Here is a 17,510-nt window from a genome sequence, read left to right on the forward strand (position 1 = left end):
GGATATGGCTTCAATAAATAGAAGGGCTCTGAGAGGATTTCGAATAAACCCATCATCAAATAACCTCACTTCAATAACCAGTCGAATATTGCATGTTACATATTCCACGTTAGACAGTCGTTTATTGTGAACCAGGAACATAGATTGCTAATATTTAGGTATTCAATCTTGTCTATGTGGCTTGATGATAATGATCAATGTTCAAACAATCAATCGGTAAATCTCAAATGCCACTCAGATGCACATATAAAAGTGTTTTATTCCATAAAGCTCTTAGCTCTTCATAAAGAATTCCCCTGTGACTGAGGTATATGATCTCAGCGCAGCAGGCCTACTGCTTGTCTGGTCTGCTAGGTCTGTACCTTTGGTGTTACATATCAACACAAGGTCACTGAGTTTGACTGTAGTCCAGTTGAAACCAAGTCAGTTAGAGCACTGGCCTGCCAGGCCTCCAGATGCTCTTTAAAATCACATTTATGAGCACGCTTCCATTGCACATCCTGCCCTGAACACTGATGAATAGAAAAATACTTTGCCATTTCCCTGCCCTGTCCAATTGGCTCTTCAAGATGCATCTCATACTGTGTCCTGCAGGGTCCACTGGCTTTGCTTTCTAGGTTGACACTGTACTTCAAGTCTGAGTCTTATGTACAGGATACAGAAATGGATTCTGGACTGAATGTGACATATTACAGTCATGAGGTTTCAGAATACTTATTGCAACTGTAGTTTAGGTTGATGGTCTGTTGACCCCAGACCAGTGATCAACAGTATGAGATAGTTCACCATGCCCAGACCATCTTATTTGACAGTGGACCAAAACCTCAAGCCAAACAGATATACATTGTTATTCTGCCAAACAAGACATGAAAGTGTGACTAATAGTTGAACAATTCATAACCTGTCTTCATTCAATTGATGGATTCATTCTTTCCCATTGTCCATATTAACGTGCATAGTGGCCGTCCCATTGTCTGTGTGGTGGGTGTCTGTGGGACCACACTGTCTTGGAGGCAGCATCACAGGCTTTCTCGGCCGCTGAGCCGGAAACAGAGCATCTCTCAAGTACAAATGAAGACTTGTTACTGTATTGACTGACGGCCTGCTTCAGTGGCGAGGGGAGAAAATCGATGAGAGCAGCATGGTGGCCGAGGGGCTGAGGATTCCACGTCTCGACGCCCACCCGCCGACAGCCTCGCGGGCCCTCTCAAGTACAAGAGGATGGAGAGAAAGACGAGGGGGAGGGAGGAGAAGGAGAGGGAGGAGAAGAGAAAGGGGAAGTCGTTGACACCATGTTTCCTGGGAAACTTCGGATTCTGTGAGAGGATGAGGAAGAGGTCGCTCTGTAAGACGCTCTGGATAAGATGACTAAATGTAAATAGGTGTGCAGGCTAGTCAACTGTCTACCTCACGCTGTCTAATCCCGCAGATGGCATTTGCACATGAAACCCCCGGTTCTCCTCCTGCTGTCATGTGGGATACGTTCCTCACCTGCAGAACATGGGGAACCTTGTTATCTGCTTGGGAACTGACAGCAACTGGGCTAATGAAAGCAGCAGGACAGAAATGGACAGCAGGAACAACCTTCAAAGGGGACAACCTTACAACTGAGTCTTCGTTGATAAGGCTGGCAGTTTTAACTCTGGATTATAAATAGCTCTTCTTTTTGAAAGTCAAAGAGGTCAAACTGAATAAAGATTTACACTGACGTTAACTGGAAACAAAAAGGATACATTTGAAATTCTTCCTGCCACCTACCCTGGAATAGTTTAATCACTAACTGAACCGATGACGCAAGGAAAAGGGGCATTACCAGACATGGCTAATCGGACAAATTCAAACAAGGCCAGTCAACAGGTTTGGAGATGTGAGCAGCTGACTATTTCTGGGAACGCGATACAGGGCTGAAAAGGGCGATGGCCTTTGGTGATAAACACAGCATTCTGGCGGATGTATTCCAACCCTATCTGATCAGCCAACACTCGGCAGGAAATGACTTTTTATGAAGTCCTATGCTATCTCAATTACAGTTTGATTTCATGAAATGGCACCTGTATGTAACATATGTGAGAGGGAAAAAATACAATTTAATGGAATAATTGTCACATCCCTCAAATGAATTTGAAATAGGAATCTATAATGAATGCTTTGGGATCAAATATCCTTGCAAGGTAATTGAATTATTTCACATTTGACTACATGAAAATAATATGGTGTTGTGAGTCTGGCGAATCTGTAATAGAATTTGAAGAAGCGTGTTGATGGCGTGTAACAGAAAGAACACAAACAATAGAATCAAATTGCACGCATTTTTGTCAATCTCTCCACCTCTCAACACCCCACCCTCTCCCCCTCTTTCCTGACAGTGTGTATGTACTCCCCAGTTACAGTGTAGGTGTTCCAGAACGAAATTAATCTTGCCAAGAAGGACCACAGAGGTACACTGTGTTGTGTTGCACAGCACTGAATTGTGGTAAACCATGTAGCTAGTATTTGTGCTCCCGTCCTCAGTGGCCCTGCTCCCCTCAGTGTGTGTTGTTGGGAGGAAGTCAAGGCAGCTGAACAACTCAGCTTGTCTGTATCAGAGGCTGTTGAATGTCAGGGGAAGCAGGGAATGAACATTACCATAAAAATGGCTGCTGCCTGAAGATACAGAAGGAGGGTCAAGGACAGTGTGGAGGAGACCTCTGGCTGTGGCAGGCACAGCTCAACACAGTAATCACGCAGTACAGGCTACACAGCCACGAGCTGTGACAGGCTCTCCAGTACGCAACATTCAGCAGCCAAGGGTACTGTACATCTATCATTTAAGGATGAACCACAAATCTCTTGGGTGTTTCGTTTCTATAGGAGGTAGATACATTTCCATATTGATTTTTTATTTTTTATAACTCACATTCCGGGAAAAAACTACAAGCAAAGCATTCATCCCGGGATCAAGAAAAGATAAGATCAAAAGTCTTCAAAGGTAAGCAATCATATCCTGGTGATACCAGCCCCTGTGTGACACGCCCATTAGGATCTGGGCCATTCAATCTTATCTGCAAGGATTTACATTTAGAATCCACAATCAAATGCATGTCAAGCTAGAAGAGTCTAAAAGGCTAGAGGTCTCCCATAAGAGAAAGCCTGTTTACAGTCAGACCCATTTCAGCCAAGGGCATGATGTGTAATACAGTGTTTACTGCAATGGTGGCTGGAGTCATGACTTTCTTGGACCCACTTTGGAATGTCCTTGGGTAGAGGTTGCACTCATGGAAGGACAAAACTCAAGTTGCCCTGGCTGGATATCGGAATACCTCTCTGACTGAGGCCATGCAATGGTCGACTGCATGTATTTCAATTCGAGAATCTCTCAAGGAGACATTTTAGGAAGAAAACTGTAAATTATTATTACTAGCACATAGTGCCCATGATGCCGTCGATGATGTAGATATCGGTGACACACAAACACAGAGATTCCTGGAATGATAAATAGTGCAGTGGTCGTGATTTTTGTGCCTGTTATGCAGCTTCAGTTTTTATCAGTTGCTTTTTGTACATTTCTCAGATCACAATACACATTCTCAAAACTACTTGTTCAACCTCCACATCATCTAGCCATTTATGCATGTCATAAAAGCAATTACTCATTCTTATGAACATATTGCCAATCCACTATCAAACTTGCACAGACACACAGACACACACACAGAAACACACACACATACACACACACACTCACTCACACAAGGAGAAATCCCTCGCATTATGGTATAGATTGTTACCATTTATAGTACATTATTATTTAGTAAACCTGTCATTTATAAGTCAAGGGAAAAGCATGAATGTGCCTGAATAGGTCAGAACCATTATCGAGTGACGTTTTTGACGAAGAGTGATTCAATCTGAAAAGAAGAAGATATCAAATGCTATTCACCGTGACCTTTCTGCCTGGTGTGACGTTCATCTGATGACTTGCACCGCAGACACACCAACACCAGGTATGATTATACTTGAAATGTGAGTCATCCCCCTCTCCTTTCAGCGTAATCTGCTAGGAACGAGAGCCTTCTGGCCCCTCAGCACACAGATTCAGGGCCACAGCTGAATGACACAGACAGTCATCAATATGGATGTCACATTGAGACCGGAATGACGCAGACCCCTGTTCTCTGGTAGCTACAGAACACACGGCTGCCTACCAAAGGACTACTTGAATGAATTACATACTCGACAAGAGATATGACTGGAGTCTTTGGTTGATTTTTTATCAAGCCCCAAAGTAGGGCACTTCATCCAGAATAAAGATGTTGGAAACTATTTGCAATATGGTAAAGATCAGTAGAATAACTGTATACTTAACTTTTTTTGTGTGTGACTGATCCACTTGGCCCCCTATTATGTTTGACTTGTTAGCTTGATAGTCACTATGGGTACTGACTGCATGTTTTGGTCCAGAAACTTCAGAGACAAGAACTCCAGTATGGTGAACTCCTGAGTCACAGGGACCCCTGGAGGTCATCAGAAGAACTGCACCCTGCCCTTCGGTTCTGATTTGAGCGATAGGCAGTGTTAAAAGTCGAAACGTAATTTGTCCCAAATCGGCGTCTGTAGCTAGCTGTAATCAGGAAGCATAGGCTACATCTATTGCTCCAAATACAGAAACATATTTACAATAAGATAATATAAACTTGTTTCCAGTTGGTTTGTATTTCGAAGTTCATTGCAATGCGCCGAAGGACTGACGGCCACGAAGCCAGCGGAGAGGCAGCAAAACCAGTAAAGGTAACATTAGCTGCTAGGCAACGAGCCGTTCAGAATGAATGAACTGACCAAGCTGTTGTGGCACTCTGCTGACTGTACTGGAACCAACTGCCAACAACTCCTCCACTAACTCGCTGACTATATAAAGCATGACTGTAATGATTACGTATCTACACGTTACTTTACACTTTGTTTGAATAACAAAGCAGACTTATCTATGTATTGCCTTTTTTTGCTAAGACTCCAAATCCGGCGGCAGCAGGGCAGCCCAGGTCTAGGTCCGAAGATGCAGGTACAACTAGTACCTGCTGGTCCACATTGTTGACGGTGGGTAAATGTCTGCTCCTCGTCATCTTCATCCCTCCGTTCCTGAACTATGCTTCCCTGCAGAGAGAGGGCCAACTGCTGATGCCCAAAGGTACAGCATCTGCTAAACATTACACGTGTAATCCTCAATGTTTATTGATGTTATACATTGTCTCCGTTGGGCGAGGTACATTATTGGGTAACAAATGAGCATATCTTCAACCTCTAACATGACCAAAACGGCAGGAGCAGTGGTACAACACAATTCCCAGACATTCCCCTCAACATTCCCTTGCTTCTCAACTTGTGTGTCCCCAGACTAACACAGCAGGAGGAACTAGAATGCAAGCAACGCAAATACACAAAAAAAAACCTATACCACACACAATATCGGCTACCTAACCACTTAATCCGAATGGATGGCATTCACACTATTCTTTGAATTTGATCTTGAAGAGCTTCAGTACATTATTATGATCTTAACCAAGACATTGACTTTTATTGGATTGACCGAACAGACAACAAGGTTACCCTACAATGTCAGAAGATTGATGCGGCTGCTTCCTAGCCGGTCGAGCCAGTCTGACAAAGACGTGTGCTTGGGGTACTGAAAAGGCCCCATCTGCAATAATCACTTATGAAGGGCTTTCTCTCCTTTTCAGAAGGTCAGTTGGTAGACGTTGGCTTGGGCCAGACCATGCATATGATGTGCAAAGGACAAGGACAACCAGTGGGTCAGTGATTAACATTATCATTGTTTTACCATCAATTTCAAGGAGACATACTTGTATAATCTGACTTTGTTGTTGTATTCACGATTCATCCCCCCTTATCTGTCGGTCTGACTCGCCTGTCTGACTGGCTGTCTGACTGGCTGTCTGACTGGTTTCTCTGTCTGTTTGTGGTCCTCACAGTCTTGCTGGATGCCCCAACTGGTATGTCCTCTGATGTGTGGCACTACATACAGGAAAGCATAGCACCACTCACCAAGGTGAGGAGACAAGCAGCCTACGCTAGCAGGCTTCTCTGATACCCTAACAGGCTTCTCTGATACCCTAACAGGCTTCTCTGATACCCTAACAGGCTTCTCTGATACCCTAACAGGCTTCTCTAGCGAACTGATGGATCTACTTCTTTCGGGGTGCATTTTATGCCACGTAACACTATAAACCTGAACATTAAAATGATGTAACCATTTGATATTGCTTTTATGCAGATGAACCATTGATAAGCTGCAGATTTTCTACGCATTGCTCTCCGGCTGAGTGTCCCATCCAGTAGCATTATGAGCCGTAAACCTTAATCCACGCTGATAAACATGCCCCAGAATTTCACACTACCAGAGCACAAACACTGTCTCTGCATGTGGCTCTGTTGCCCGTGGTAACCAGGGTCACATTGTCCGGCAGCACCCGGCATGTTCCCTCTCATCAGCCCACACGCGCAGTCTGTAGGGGACATGGAGGTGACAGCCTGCCCCACGCTGTTTGTCCCAAATCTGACACCGTGCTAATGAGATCACATGCTGCTGGGGCACAGTGTGTCCCCTGAAAACCACACTGTCCCCAGACCCTGTGTGGTGCACAGCACACAGTACACAGACTCTGCTTGCCTCATGTTGCATTTAGCTTTGACATGCTGGCCCAGACCACCGATGTTTAAAATACTGTGCCTCTCAGAGAAACTATTACTATAACTGCTATTTCTGTTGTGTGCTGAGGATTTGATTGGAATAATAAGCCCTTACTAATGTTGTGGCTGGTATTATAATTATAACTATTGTTGTAGTACTATTGTGGCGCCTTTTTAGACACCATACCTTTTTAGTTATTTTTTGTGTGGATGAATGTTGTGTGTGTAGTTTTATGTCGCAGTGTGTGTGTGTAGTTTTTGACTTGTTAGTTTTTGTGCTCCCAGGTGTGCACCTATGACCGTGTGGGCCTGGGCTTCAGCAGGAGGTTCCTCCAGAACGAAACCATGGGAACGGAGAAGGTGTGGGGCGTGTCCACCTCAGGACGGTAAAGCTCCTCCCCTCTGTGCTTGGTGGTGTGTGTGTCCGGAGTGTGCTTGGTGGCGTGTGTGTGTCTGGGGTGTGTTTGGTGGTGTGTGTGTCCGGAGTGTGCTTGGTGGTGTGTGTGTCCGGAGTGTGCTTGGTGGTGTGTGTGTGTCTGGGGTGTGTTTGGTGGTGTGTGTGTCTGGGGTGTGTTTGGTGGTGTGTGTGTGTCTGGGGTGTGTTTGGTGGTGTGTGTGTGTCTGGGGTGTGTCTGGTGGTGTGCGCTTTTGATCATTTTCCTCTGGCAGTCCAGCTTCTTCCCCAGACTGTATTTGATTAGATGAAGGGGCCGTTTGGGGACAGCTCATTGATTTGTCTCGATAAGAGAGTAATGTGGAGGGCCCAGCATCAAGAGAGAGAGTCCAGCACACCCTGCTGTCTGAGCCCCCCCCCCCCCGCCCACGGGCGTCTGCCTCCCTCCTCGTCTCTCTCTCTTTGACACCGTGAAGACTTGTTGGATGTTAAGTCTGTCGTAGCGGTGGGCGGGCTGGGTTTGCACGACTGTCAGCAGTCTTGTTTACCTTGGCAACAGGCCCAGCCAGCCAGCCGGGGGGATGCCTACATTTGACGCAAGCAATCGATCCCCCCCCCCCAAATGCACCAACGTGGCGAGACAGTGTGTTTGATGTCTGTGCTCCCCCTGCCGCAGTGAAACCTCATCATTTGGGGCGCGGCGCCCGGCTCCTGATTGATGAGTGCCCCGGAAGCAAAACAACAGATGGCCGTCGCCGTGGCGATGTGTTTCACGTGATGATGATGATGATGATGCGCGTATCTCTGCGGTTTGTTTTGGTTCCTGTTCCTGCTCTGCGAGGCCGAGCAGTCAGGAGCAGAAGGGGTTTCTTCCACTGCAGGCTGAAGATCCAGAGTGCTGTTGTTTGTCTGGGTAGGGCTCCATCTGGGGTCCTGTGAGAGGGGGCGTCCTAGCAAGCTGTCCCAGCAGGCTCCAACGGCAAACTGAAGAAAAGGCAGTCTGTCGGGGTCTCTGTACGCCTAGAGGGCCAGAATTGTAAATGTTTGTCTCTCTCCCCCTCCCTCTCCCTCTCTCCCCCCCCAACCCCCCCCAGGATGGTGGATGACCTCCACCGCCTCATCAAGGCCACCGACACAGCCACGCCCCTCATCATGGTGGGCTCCGAACTGGGCGCGCTCAACGCCAGGTTCTACAGTCACATCCACGACGCGTGAGTCTCCTTCTAGAACCTGACAGAACCCTCCCCTTCCCAATAGGACCGCTATTTATAGTCGGAGAACACTGATGTTCTCATGAATCCACATAGTGGAAGACCAAGAGGAGTCTGTGTTTGATTTGATCTGCTTTGAAGATCCAAAGCAATGCTTCAGATATTTGGAACGTTTGAGTTTTCACCGAATTACACCATACCATTCCAATAGTATGTGTAGCTTTCCCAACAACTCCGAAGCCATTACAAGTCCGTAACTCATCAGTCTGGGGCCCAGTTTCCCAGACATGAATTGAGCCTGGTCCTAAAGTAAGAGAGAAATTCAATGAAGTTCTCCATTGAAAATTTGTTTTAGACTAGGCTTAATCCATGTCTGGGGAACTGGGCCCATAAGTCATAAATACTTCAGCACTGTCACTCCCAACTCCTGTCCCCGAAAACCGGGTGATTAACACGTCCCTGCGGCCCGTTCCCGGGCTGACAGATTTAGCTTTTCATCAGGAAGTAGATTAAAGCCTGGTGAGAGGATGGGCACCTGCAGAATGAAAAATTCTGCCCTAGGACACCGTCTACAGCCATCCATCTGAGAGGAATGATACACACACACACTCACGCACACGCTCGCTCACAGCATCCATCTCATCCTCATTAGTACAGTCAGTGGACGGTCATCTACGAGCCCCACTTCATCACTGAGTTGATCTCTGTGTGTGTGTGTGTGTGTGTGTGTGTATATTTGTACCCATTTTATGTGTGTGAGAGATTTTGTGTTTGTCCTCCCTGTGTCCCCAGGCAAGTGTCTGACCTGGTCCTAATTGATCCCATCCCAGAGGACATCTTTGAGGAGGACCAGTGGAATCAGCACTGGTGAGTCATCCTATTGAGGACAGGAGAGGGGGAGGCGAGGAGAAGAAGAGAATGGGTGGTAGGATGGGGGGAGGAAATGGAAAAAGGGGAGAGGACGAGAGGAGACTGACGAGATGATTTAGCTGGAGGGGAATAACAACCACCATAATGCAACAGTTGTTTGTTTTTTCCGCACACTCCTCAGATGTGCTGCTTACCTCAATCATTGGCCATTGGCCACGGCAGATAGGTTGACCAATGGGGAGCGCTGCTGTACCTGTCGAGGGCGGGTTGTGTGCTGTGCAGAGCCAATTGGATGGGGACTGCCAGAGCTGCAGGATTTACACATCAAAGGGCCTCTCATTAGCCACGGCACACTCCCCAAATTAGTTCTCCCATGTCCTGCTAAATGAACTGCCAGAGCCTCTAAAATCTTTCGATCTCTCTCTCTCTCTCTCTCTCTCTCTCTCTCTCTCTCTCTCTCTCTCTCTCTGTATTTCTGTCTGTCTGTGGTAAAAGCTGTACGCAGACAAACGTACGGACACAGGCTGACTGATACACACAGCCTTCCCCCTGTCTCTCTCTCTCTCTGCCTGGATATGAACATGAAGGAGAGCGAGCCAGCAGCCATGCCGCCTCGCGAGGTGGAGAGCATTCAGAGTGGCGCCGGGGTACGTCTTCAAAGCCCTCCCTGTCCGTATCCTCTCTGATTGGTCGTTTCAGGCCTGGATCGAGCTACTAAGGCCAATCAGGAGGGGTTTCAACTGCTCGACCCACAACCCAATTCCATGAGAATCTTCTCTTGATTTCCTAGATTGGCCCACTTGAAGAGATAGCCCTCGCTGCCTCCAGGGGGATGTTCTTGGGGGATTGCTGTTGTGTCGTCCTGATGAATAGGACTCCCATCCTCACTGTCTGCGTGCGAGCTTGTCTTCGCACCGGAGATTGATTCAGGCTTGTCAACGCGTTGTCACATAACAATGACATTTCATTTCTAAATCTATAATTAGTCAACATACGCTGGAAAAAAATCTATCAAACAGACCTGATTACATTGTGTTTGTGCTGTGCCTGTGTGCATAGGAATTTGTGTACTTGTGTGTGTGTGTGTGTGTGTGTGCATGCGGTGTTTGAGAAAGCCTGTGGTTTTGTGTGTGAAGTTGGATAGCCGCATTGTGAAAATTAATTTGCCCCAGGGGAGAATATTTACTCAAACAAGCAAATGGGAAAAGGAAGGGAAGCTCTCTGTTTTAATAGGTTTGTCCTCACTGTTTAATGGCTGTTGATTGATTGTCAAACCTCCTTTTTTTTTTATCTAGCTTTCCTTTTTGTGGACTGAAACACAGTGCTTGGAGATCGGCTGTCAGTGGCAGCTTCACTGGAGCCCCTCCTGCGCTGTTTTCCTTTGTGGTTTCATGTGAATCCTGCTGGATGAGAGGGTCTCTACCCTCCTCTGTCTTGTGCTCGAGCTATCTGAGCCAGCTAGAGGAAGCCTGTGGCTCCCACCTTGACATAGGGGACATCCTGATGTTCAGGCCTTGGTAGGGTATGTGTGTGTGATGGATGTATAGCCTGTGTGTGTGTGTGTGAGATGGGCGTGTGTGTGTGAGATGGGCGTGTGTGTGTGTTTGATGGTTTCGTGTGTTTATGGCACCAGAGGGTCTGTAACAGCTGCAGTGGCCTGAGAGCCTGATTGAGTTACTGTAGGAGTCCAAATGAAGACAACACATCCAGGCCCATTCATCATCTTTTCCATCACACACACACACACTCGCGTGCGTGCGCGCACACACACAAAGCTATCCCACGCACACACAAAACCGCCTCACGCACACACACTCGCGCTCACCCCCCCCCCCCCCCCCCCGACAGAGTACCATACCGCCAGTCACCTCCAGCCAGCTTGTTCTGACAGGCAGCGTACGACATGTCATTATGACTGACGACAGACTCTCTGCTGTAGAATGACGATTCCTCCCATTCTGATGTGATTTATTGAACCATATGCTCCGCTCATCCTGCTTACACATCATGTTTGAATGTGTCCATCTGTGGAGTTGTCCTGATGTACTGTGTGGGCCTGTGTGTAGTGGTGTCTCAGGCGATCTTCCACAAGGTCACCCTCTCTAAGGTGCTGCATTGTTGTTTTACTGTCGGCATACTCCGTCAGGTACTTGCGGTGAGCTTCATTTAGTCGACGTTTCTGGAACGGGACATTCTTTGCCTGCCTCTCATCCTCCTCTACCGTCCCAGCCTCTACCGTTCCAGCCTCTACCCTTCTAGCCTTTTCCCTCCTAGTCTCTCCTAGCCCCTTCCCTCCTAGCCTCTACCGTCCCAGCCTCTACCCTCCTAGCCCCTACCCTCCTAGTCCCTACCCTCCTAGCCTCTTTCCCCCCCATCCTCTTCCGGTCTCCCTCCCAGCCTCCCTCCCTCCCAAGCTCTCTTTCAGCCTTTCTCCCAGCCTCCCCTGAGTCAGTCCGAGGAGCTCTCTCCAGAGAAGAGCAGGCGAGTCAGGAATGGCAATTAATTGTAATTAGCCCCGCTGTAAGCGTAACTATTGCTTTTCCGCTCCACTAATAAAGTGGGGCTGCCTCATCCCCTGTGTATTTACACCAGGCTAATCTATAGTCTTCATGCAGCCTGGGACTCGCTAAGGAGGGAGCCTCGACTGAGCCTGCTGCCTCTGCTGGGCCTGTGGTGGGTGGCGCTATGCTGACACCTTGTGGCCTTTTTGGGTATCACCATCTATTAGACTGCATGTACGCTAGGCATTTGAATGTTTTTTTACACCTGGGCCGTTACGTAGAGTTTGGATGAGTTTATTCTGGTAATCCTTTGCCTCTCCTATTGAAGGATATTTGAATGGCAGACCTGGAATGTGGTTAAGATAAACATGGCATCTATTCTGCGTCTGAATATTGGCTTCTATCACAGACTATTCTCTCCTGCCTGAGGTTTTCCCACCTTTTTGAGGAGACTTCCTCCTCCAGTGTCTCAGGTCAAGTGTGTTGTCTGTGCTCTGCTGTGGAGGCGAGCCGTCCTCGTTCTGTTTCTCCTCCTTAACGCACGCTCTCCGTGTTTCCTTTTCCCTGTCTCCTTCTCTGTTTCCCCCCTCTCTCTCCCTCCGCCTCCTCCTCTCTCTCTCCTCATCCTGGCTGGGAGATAGTTAGCCCCGGTTCGTGTAATAGTTTGTGTTCGGTCCGTGAGCCCCTCCTCAGGTAAGGGACTCTCTGCATACGGAACGACATGCAGATGAGACGAGGAGGAGGAGGAGGGGAGGAGGAGTAGGAGGAGGTCTTATCGCTCGGGAGACGAATTCCGACAGTGAATTGCGCGGCGGCAACAAAAGTAACAGAGCGTCCATTCATCCCTCACTAATCCAGATGGGAAAGTCAAACAGCAGAAAGTCCGCCGCACAAACTCATTTCATCACTTTATTAATTTAGATATTGCCTTCCTGCTCCTGCAGGGTGGGGATGAGGTAGAAGAAGCCCCCCCCCCCGCTCCCCTCTCTCTCTCTCCCGCCCTCTCTGTTTCTCCCCCTCTCCTTCGCCCTTCTTGTCTCTCTCTGCAGTGACCAACATGGGCAAGGCGTTTTGCTCGACATGGCTACCCCCCCCCCCCCACCCCCTTCCTTCGGTTATCTATTTAATTCATCCCGCCAATCTGGGCTGTCTTTACCCACTAAATTTCCCTTTGACACGCATGCCTTGCCTCGCATAATCCTCACTGCGGGGTAGAATTAAAAATGGGGAAAAAAAGAGAGAAGGGGGAGTTGGGGTTTGGAAGGGAGGGAGGGGGGGGGGGTAGGGGACAGGTGGCTGGAGAATCCTGAGCTGGAAGGAATGATTTGACCAGATTCAAAATGGGACTGATAGAGAGGCTGTTTCTGAGGAATGCAAGAATATGACAGGTGGAAATGTGTAGAGACTGAAAAGTTCCTAAAGAGGGAGAGAGGGAGGGAGGGAGGGAGAGATGGAAAGAGGGAGAGAGGGAGTCAAAGCTGTAAATGGTGGTGCAAGAATGACTTCAGGGGGGGGGAGAGGTGCAGGATGGAAGATGAGAATGTCAAAATGTCAGGCTGTGGGCAACTGATTTGAAAAAGTTACCGTCTGAAAGTCTGAAGATTGAAAAAAAAAAAGGTTTTGAAGAATATTATTTTCTATGCTGCGTTTGAATTTCAACCTTTTGTGACCTCTAACACCTTGGTGTTTTATCTCTAGGTAGGTTGGTTCATCTGATTGGAACTTTGCCTCTTGAGTTGTCCTTTGGTCCTCAGTTAGAAGCTGCAGGCAGACCAGGATTGTATGAGGCCTGGACTGTCCTTTATATGACTATAGGCCTGGACTGTCCATTATAGGACTATAGGCCTGGACTGTCCTTTATATGACTATAGGCCTGGACTGTCCATTATAGGACTATAGGCCTGGACTGTCCATTATAGGACTATAGGCCTGGACTGTCCATTATAGGACTATAGGCCTGGACTGTCCTTTATATGACTATAGGCCTGGACTGTCCATTATAGGACTATAGGCCTGGACTGTCCATTATAGGACTATAGGCCTGGACTGTCCTTTATAGGACTATAGGCCTGGACTGTCCATTATAGGACTATAGGCCTGGACTGTCCATTATAGGACTATAGGCCTGGACTGTCCTTTATAGGACTATAGGCCTGGACTGTCCTTTATAGGACTATAGGCCTGGACTGTCCTTTATAGGACTATAGGCCTGGACTGTCCTTTATAGGACTATAGGCCTGGACTGTCCTTTATAGGACTATAGGCCTGGACTGTCCTTTATAGGACTATAGGCCTGGACTGTCCTTTATAGGACTATAGGCCGGGGTTGAGGCTGCATACATTTACACCGGGGCTGGGGTTGTGTTTTGGGGACAGCACCAGGGCTAAGGCTTAGGCTGAGGCCGGGGCAGAGGCCGGGGTTGTGTTTTGGGGACAGCGCCAGGGCTGAGGCTTAGGCTGAGGCTAGGGCCGTGGCTGGGGCAGAGGCTGTGGCTGGGGCCAGGGCTGGGGCTGCTGACAGAGGGGAGGATGGGCAGCACTATTGATTGGGCTCCACAGTCTGAGACCAGCCAATTCAGAGCACCAGTGAGCCGAGACCGATTGGGCCTCCTGAGTTACAAAATCCCAGCGCTCTTCGTCTCATCTGGTCCCCCCCAAAGAAGAAAAAAAAAAAGTATTTCTCATTCTTCAGTCAAATGTCTGCAAGAGAAAGTTTGTGGACTCGGAGGTTGAAAAGGCTTGGTAGGTCGTATGGTAATGTTGGGGGGGGGGGGATGGTCCTATGCTCTGGGTCATCAGATGTTCTCTCTCTTACTAGTGTAGCTAAGCAACACACACACACTGATTTGGTGTTGTACACTCAACTAGTGTGTGTGTGTGTCTCCAGGTACAGCCACGCAGTGCCATCCCTCCAGGCCATGCAGCTGTCTGCGGCCACCGGGCTCAGTCGCCTGCTCATCATCCTGGGGCTGCTGCAGCCCCTCATCACCGGAGACAACATCTCCGAAGACCTGCTCCAGAGACAGGTCAGCCTGCCCACCAGCCTCCTGGCTCCCCTCTGGGAAGCCACCACAGAGGCATCCGACACCACAGTACACTGTCGTTCCATTGACGTTGTTGTACCTCTTCAGACACTAACACTAACCCTCTCCTCTCCAGTCGTCCTCACACGCTAACCCCACCCTGCTCCTCTTCATACATCAAGTGAACGTTAGGGACCCCGATGGGAGGTTTGAGGGAGCCGAATCCCTTGTCGAAAAGGTGTCTGATCAGTGTGTGCAGTTCTCCCTTCCACCACCAGGGAGCAGCAGGGGTGGAGTAATGGCAGTCTTGAGAGGCAGCTATGGGAAATGGTTTGTTTCCCTGTGTGTGTAGTGAGAGATGGGGTGTGGAGACTGCAGCTTACCAGCTGTCCTCTGAAACGAAAGACAATTTGAGTTGGTTACAATACCGTCATGTTCTCTGTATAATACAGACATGTTGTTTTAGTTTTTTTTGAAGACCCAGAATGGAAACATTCCATTATTTGAATCTTGGCTTTTGAGGATGGTACCAATTTCTACGTCAGTGTTACCTCAGAACCGTTTGACGGCTCAATTTGAATCCCGGCCTAGAAAGAGAGAACAATAGACAGCTGAAAACGACTTCAACCCGTCTGGTGCCCCAGATGGGGGTTATAAGATGATGTCGCATTGCCAGCTTCGTCATGGCGATCCTCTGGTGTCTGTGTAGTCATTCCACCTGTCGGAGGAGAACACGGCAGGGAGAAGGTTCCTCGGGCGGAGGTGGGGAACGTCTCCCCCCTCCCGTGTCCTCACAGTCATGGAGACGATCCAGGACCAGGTCTGGTCTATCTCCCTCCACCCCGGAGGAAAGCAATCATGTAGGACACCGGAACGGATGTCGTGCCCCACTCATGGTGCAGTGATGAGAGGGAGGGGGGCGTGGGGCCCATTGAAATCCCTTTTGACATTTTAATTTGCCTCTCCACAGACTGTGGATGGGGGATTGTTGTGATCAAGTGTTTTATTTTTTTTATCGACATGTTAACTGAAGTGGCTTTTTTTTGTGGGAGGATGATTAAACAAAGGTACTTGATGCTTTTGAGTTGGACACACATTTTAACAGAGCAATTGGGCTGAAGATCCTTACAATTATTTCACTGTGTGTGTGTGTGTGTATAAAGACAACTCTTTTTAATTTGGGCAGACAGAGAGGGAGGGAGAGAGAGAGAGAGAAACAGAGAGAAAGAGGACAGCTGTAGTGAGGAACAGAGGGATGATCATTGCAGCCATGTCCTTGGCTCCTGTTCTTTTGTGGCGCAGATGACTGCTTCAGGTGAAGGTCTGAACAGTTCAGTAAGATACCCAGAATCCTCTCTGCCTCCCACGTCCTGATGGCAGCACAGATGACACACGTCTCTCAGCTTTGGAGAAATTAATGTTGTTGCCAGGGAGATAAGGGGACAGGAAGTGAGAGGCATTGTGAATGTTCTGTGGTCGAAAAAGCTTTGAGGATGGACTGGTGAAGGTTATATGACACACACACACACACAGACTCACACACATACACACAAATTCACACACCCTTGCACACACACTTTCTTAGAACTCAATTTGGAGCATGTAATCAGGTCTATTCCCTGGGGTCATGCTCTGTGACCACACTCTGATTATCTCTGAATTGAAGCTGAATGTTTGGCTGTAATATCAATCCCAGCAAAGGTACCACTTCATGTTCCATCGTTTCTGAAAAGAGTGAGTGCAGCTGACCACCTTGTGATGTAGTGCACGTTTCTGTCCCTCGTCCAATAGAAATACCTGCTCAGTAACCCCGCCCATCAGAGCAGTGCTGTGGACGAGCACTACTTCCTGAATGAAAGTGCCTCTCAAGTCAGGTAAGACAGCGTGACACAGAGCTTGACTTGGTTTCAAATACCCTGTGGACTCGTTTTAATTACTTGTCCGTGCTTGATTGATCTTGCCTGTCACAACAGAGATAATAGTTCTACAAATTCATACCACCCCATGGAAGGATTTCAAATGGCAATATAGTTATGTATACAGTACAAAGCTCAATCTTGTAAAATGTATTTATTTAAATTTGTCCTAAGTGCTGTCAAACAGTGTTCAAAATATGTTCGTTTTTTTTCTTTTTCAGGGACATTTCTAAGTTCAAACCCCTCTCCAGTAGAACATCTGTCAGTGTGATCACTGGAGACTCGTTTGATGAGAAGATTCCAGCTCACCTAAACCAGGTGTGTACAACCTCCTGACTAGGTACGACCTCCAGACTACTACAGCCTGACCTGACCTAACCCAACCCATGTCCTACTGTGCTAGATGGTGGCCAAGCTTCAGAAGGACTTCCTGGATCGGTACTACCCCACAGCCAATCACATCCATGCCCAAGGAGGGGACCGACGAATGCTCTACAAGAATCCGTCTGTCATAAGTAAATACCTCTGGCAACTTGTTGCTCAGCGACAGGCCAGACGAAAAAGCCAGTGATTGGCTACTGAAGGTGTCTGTTCATAGTTCTCCCTGCAGTCAGAGAAGCCATTGGTCAAACCTACGTACAATTGTCAGGCTCCTGGTAGTATGTTTTATTGTGCCTTTAACATATATAATAAAAAATATATATAAAACATTTTTTATATGAGAAACAGCTCCCCCGATTCTTGTCTGAACTTTTACGCTTTCCTCCAGCTTGAGTTTGATTGGCATTGGTTTCACAAAATAAACCAAGGAGGAAAGCCCAGGTCGCCGAAGGCGATTGGCTGGAACAGGATTGCTGGAACATAATTGTCTGGGAAGTAGTGAGCCAATCCCCAAATTTGAAATTGACATT

At 47.9% G+C, this 17,510-nt stretch overlaps 1 protein-coding gene across 2 annotated transcripts; it reads left to right on the top strand.

Moving 5' to 3' along the window:
- The first annotated feature begins 4,675 nt into the window (after positions 1 to 4,675).
- Positions 4,676 to 17,325, top strand: si:dkey-122a22.2 (uncharacterized). 2 transcript variants are annotated; one of them, XM_067238495.1, is made up of 12 exons: positions 4,676 to 4,767; positions 4,987 to 5,073; positions 5,137 to 5,164; positions 5,715 to 5,786; positions 5,967 to 6,043; positions 6,970 to 7,070; positions 8,173 to 8,289; positions 9,082 to 9,156; positions 14,548 to 14,686; positions 16,475 to 16,557; positions 16,821 to 16,917; positions 17,003 to 17,325. In XM_067238495.1, exons 1-12 carry the CDS (start codon positions 4,711 to 4,713, stop codon positions 17,168 to 17,170), a joined length of 1,101 nt encoding a protein of 366 aa, XP_067094596.1. In that variant the 5' UTR covers positions 4,676 to 4,710; the 3' UTR covers positions 17,171 to 17,325. The 2 variants fall into 2 exon arrangements, with proteins under 2 accessions (XP_067094596.1, XP_067094595.1); XM_067238494.1 differs by having other exon boundaries at positions 4,987 to 5,164.
- Positions 17,326 to 17,510: the final 185 nt, after the last annotated feature.

Source organism: Osmerus mordax, chromosome 6 (genome assembly GCF_038355195.1).
Source record: "Osmerus mordax isolate fOsmMor3 chromosome 6, fOsmMor3.pri, whole genome shotgun sequence".
Lineage (NCBI taxonomy): Eukaryota > Metazoa > Chordata > Actinopteri > Osmeriformes > Osmeridae > Osmerus > Osmerus mordax.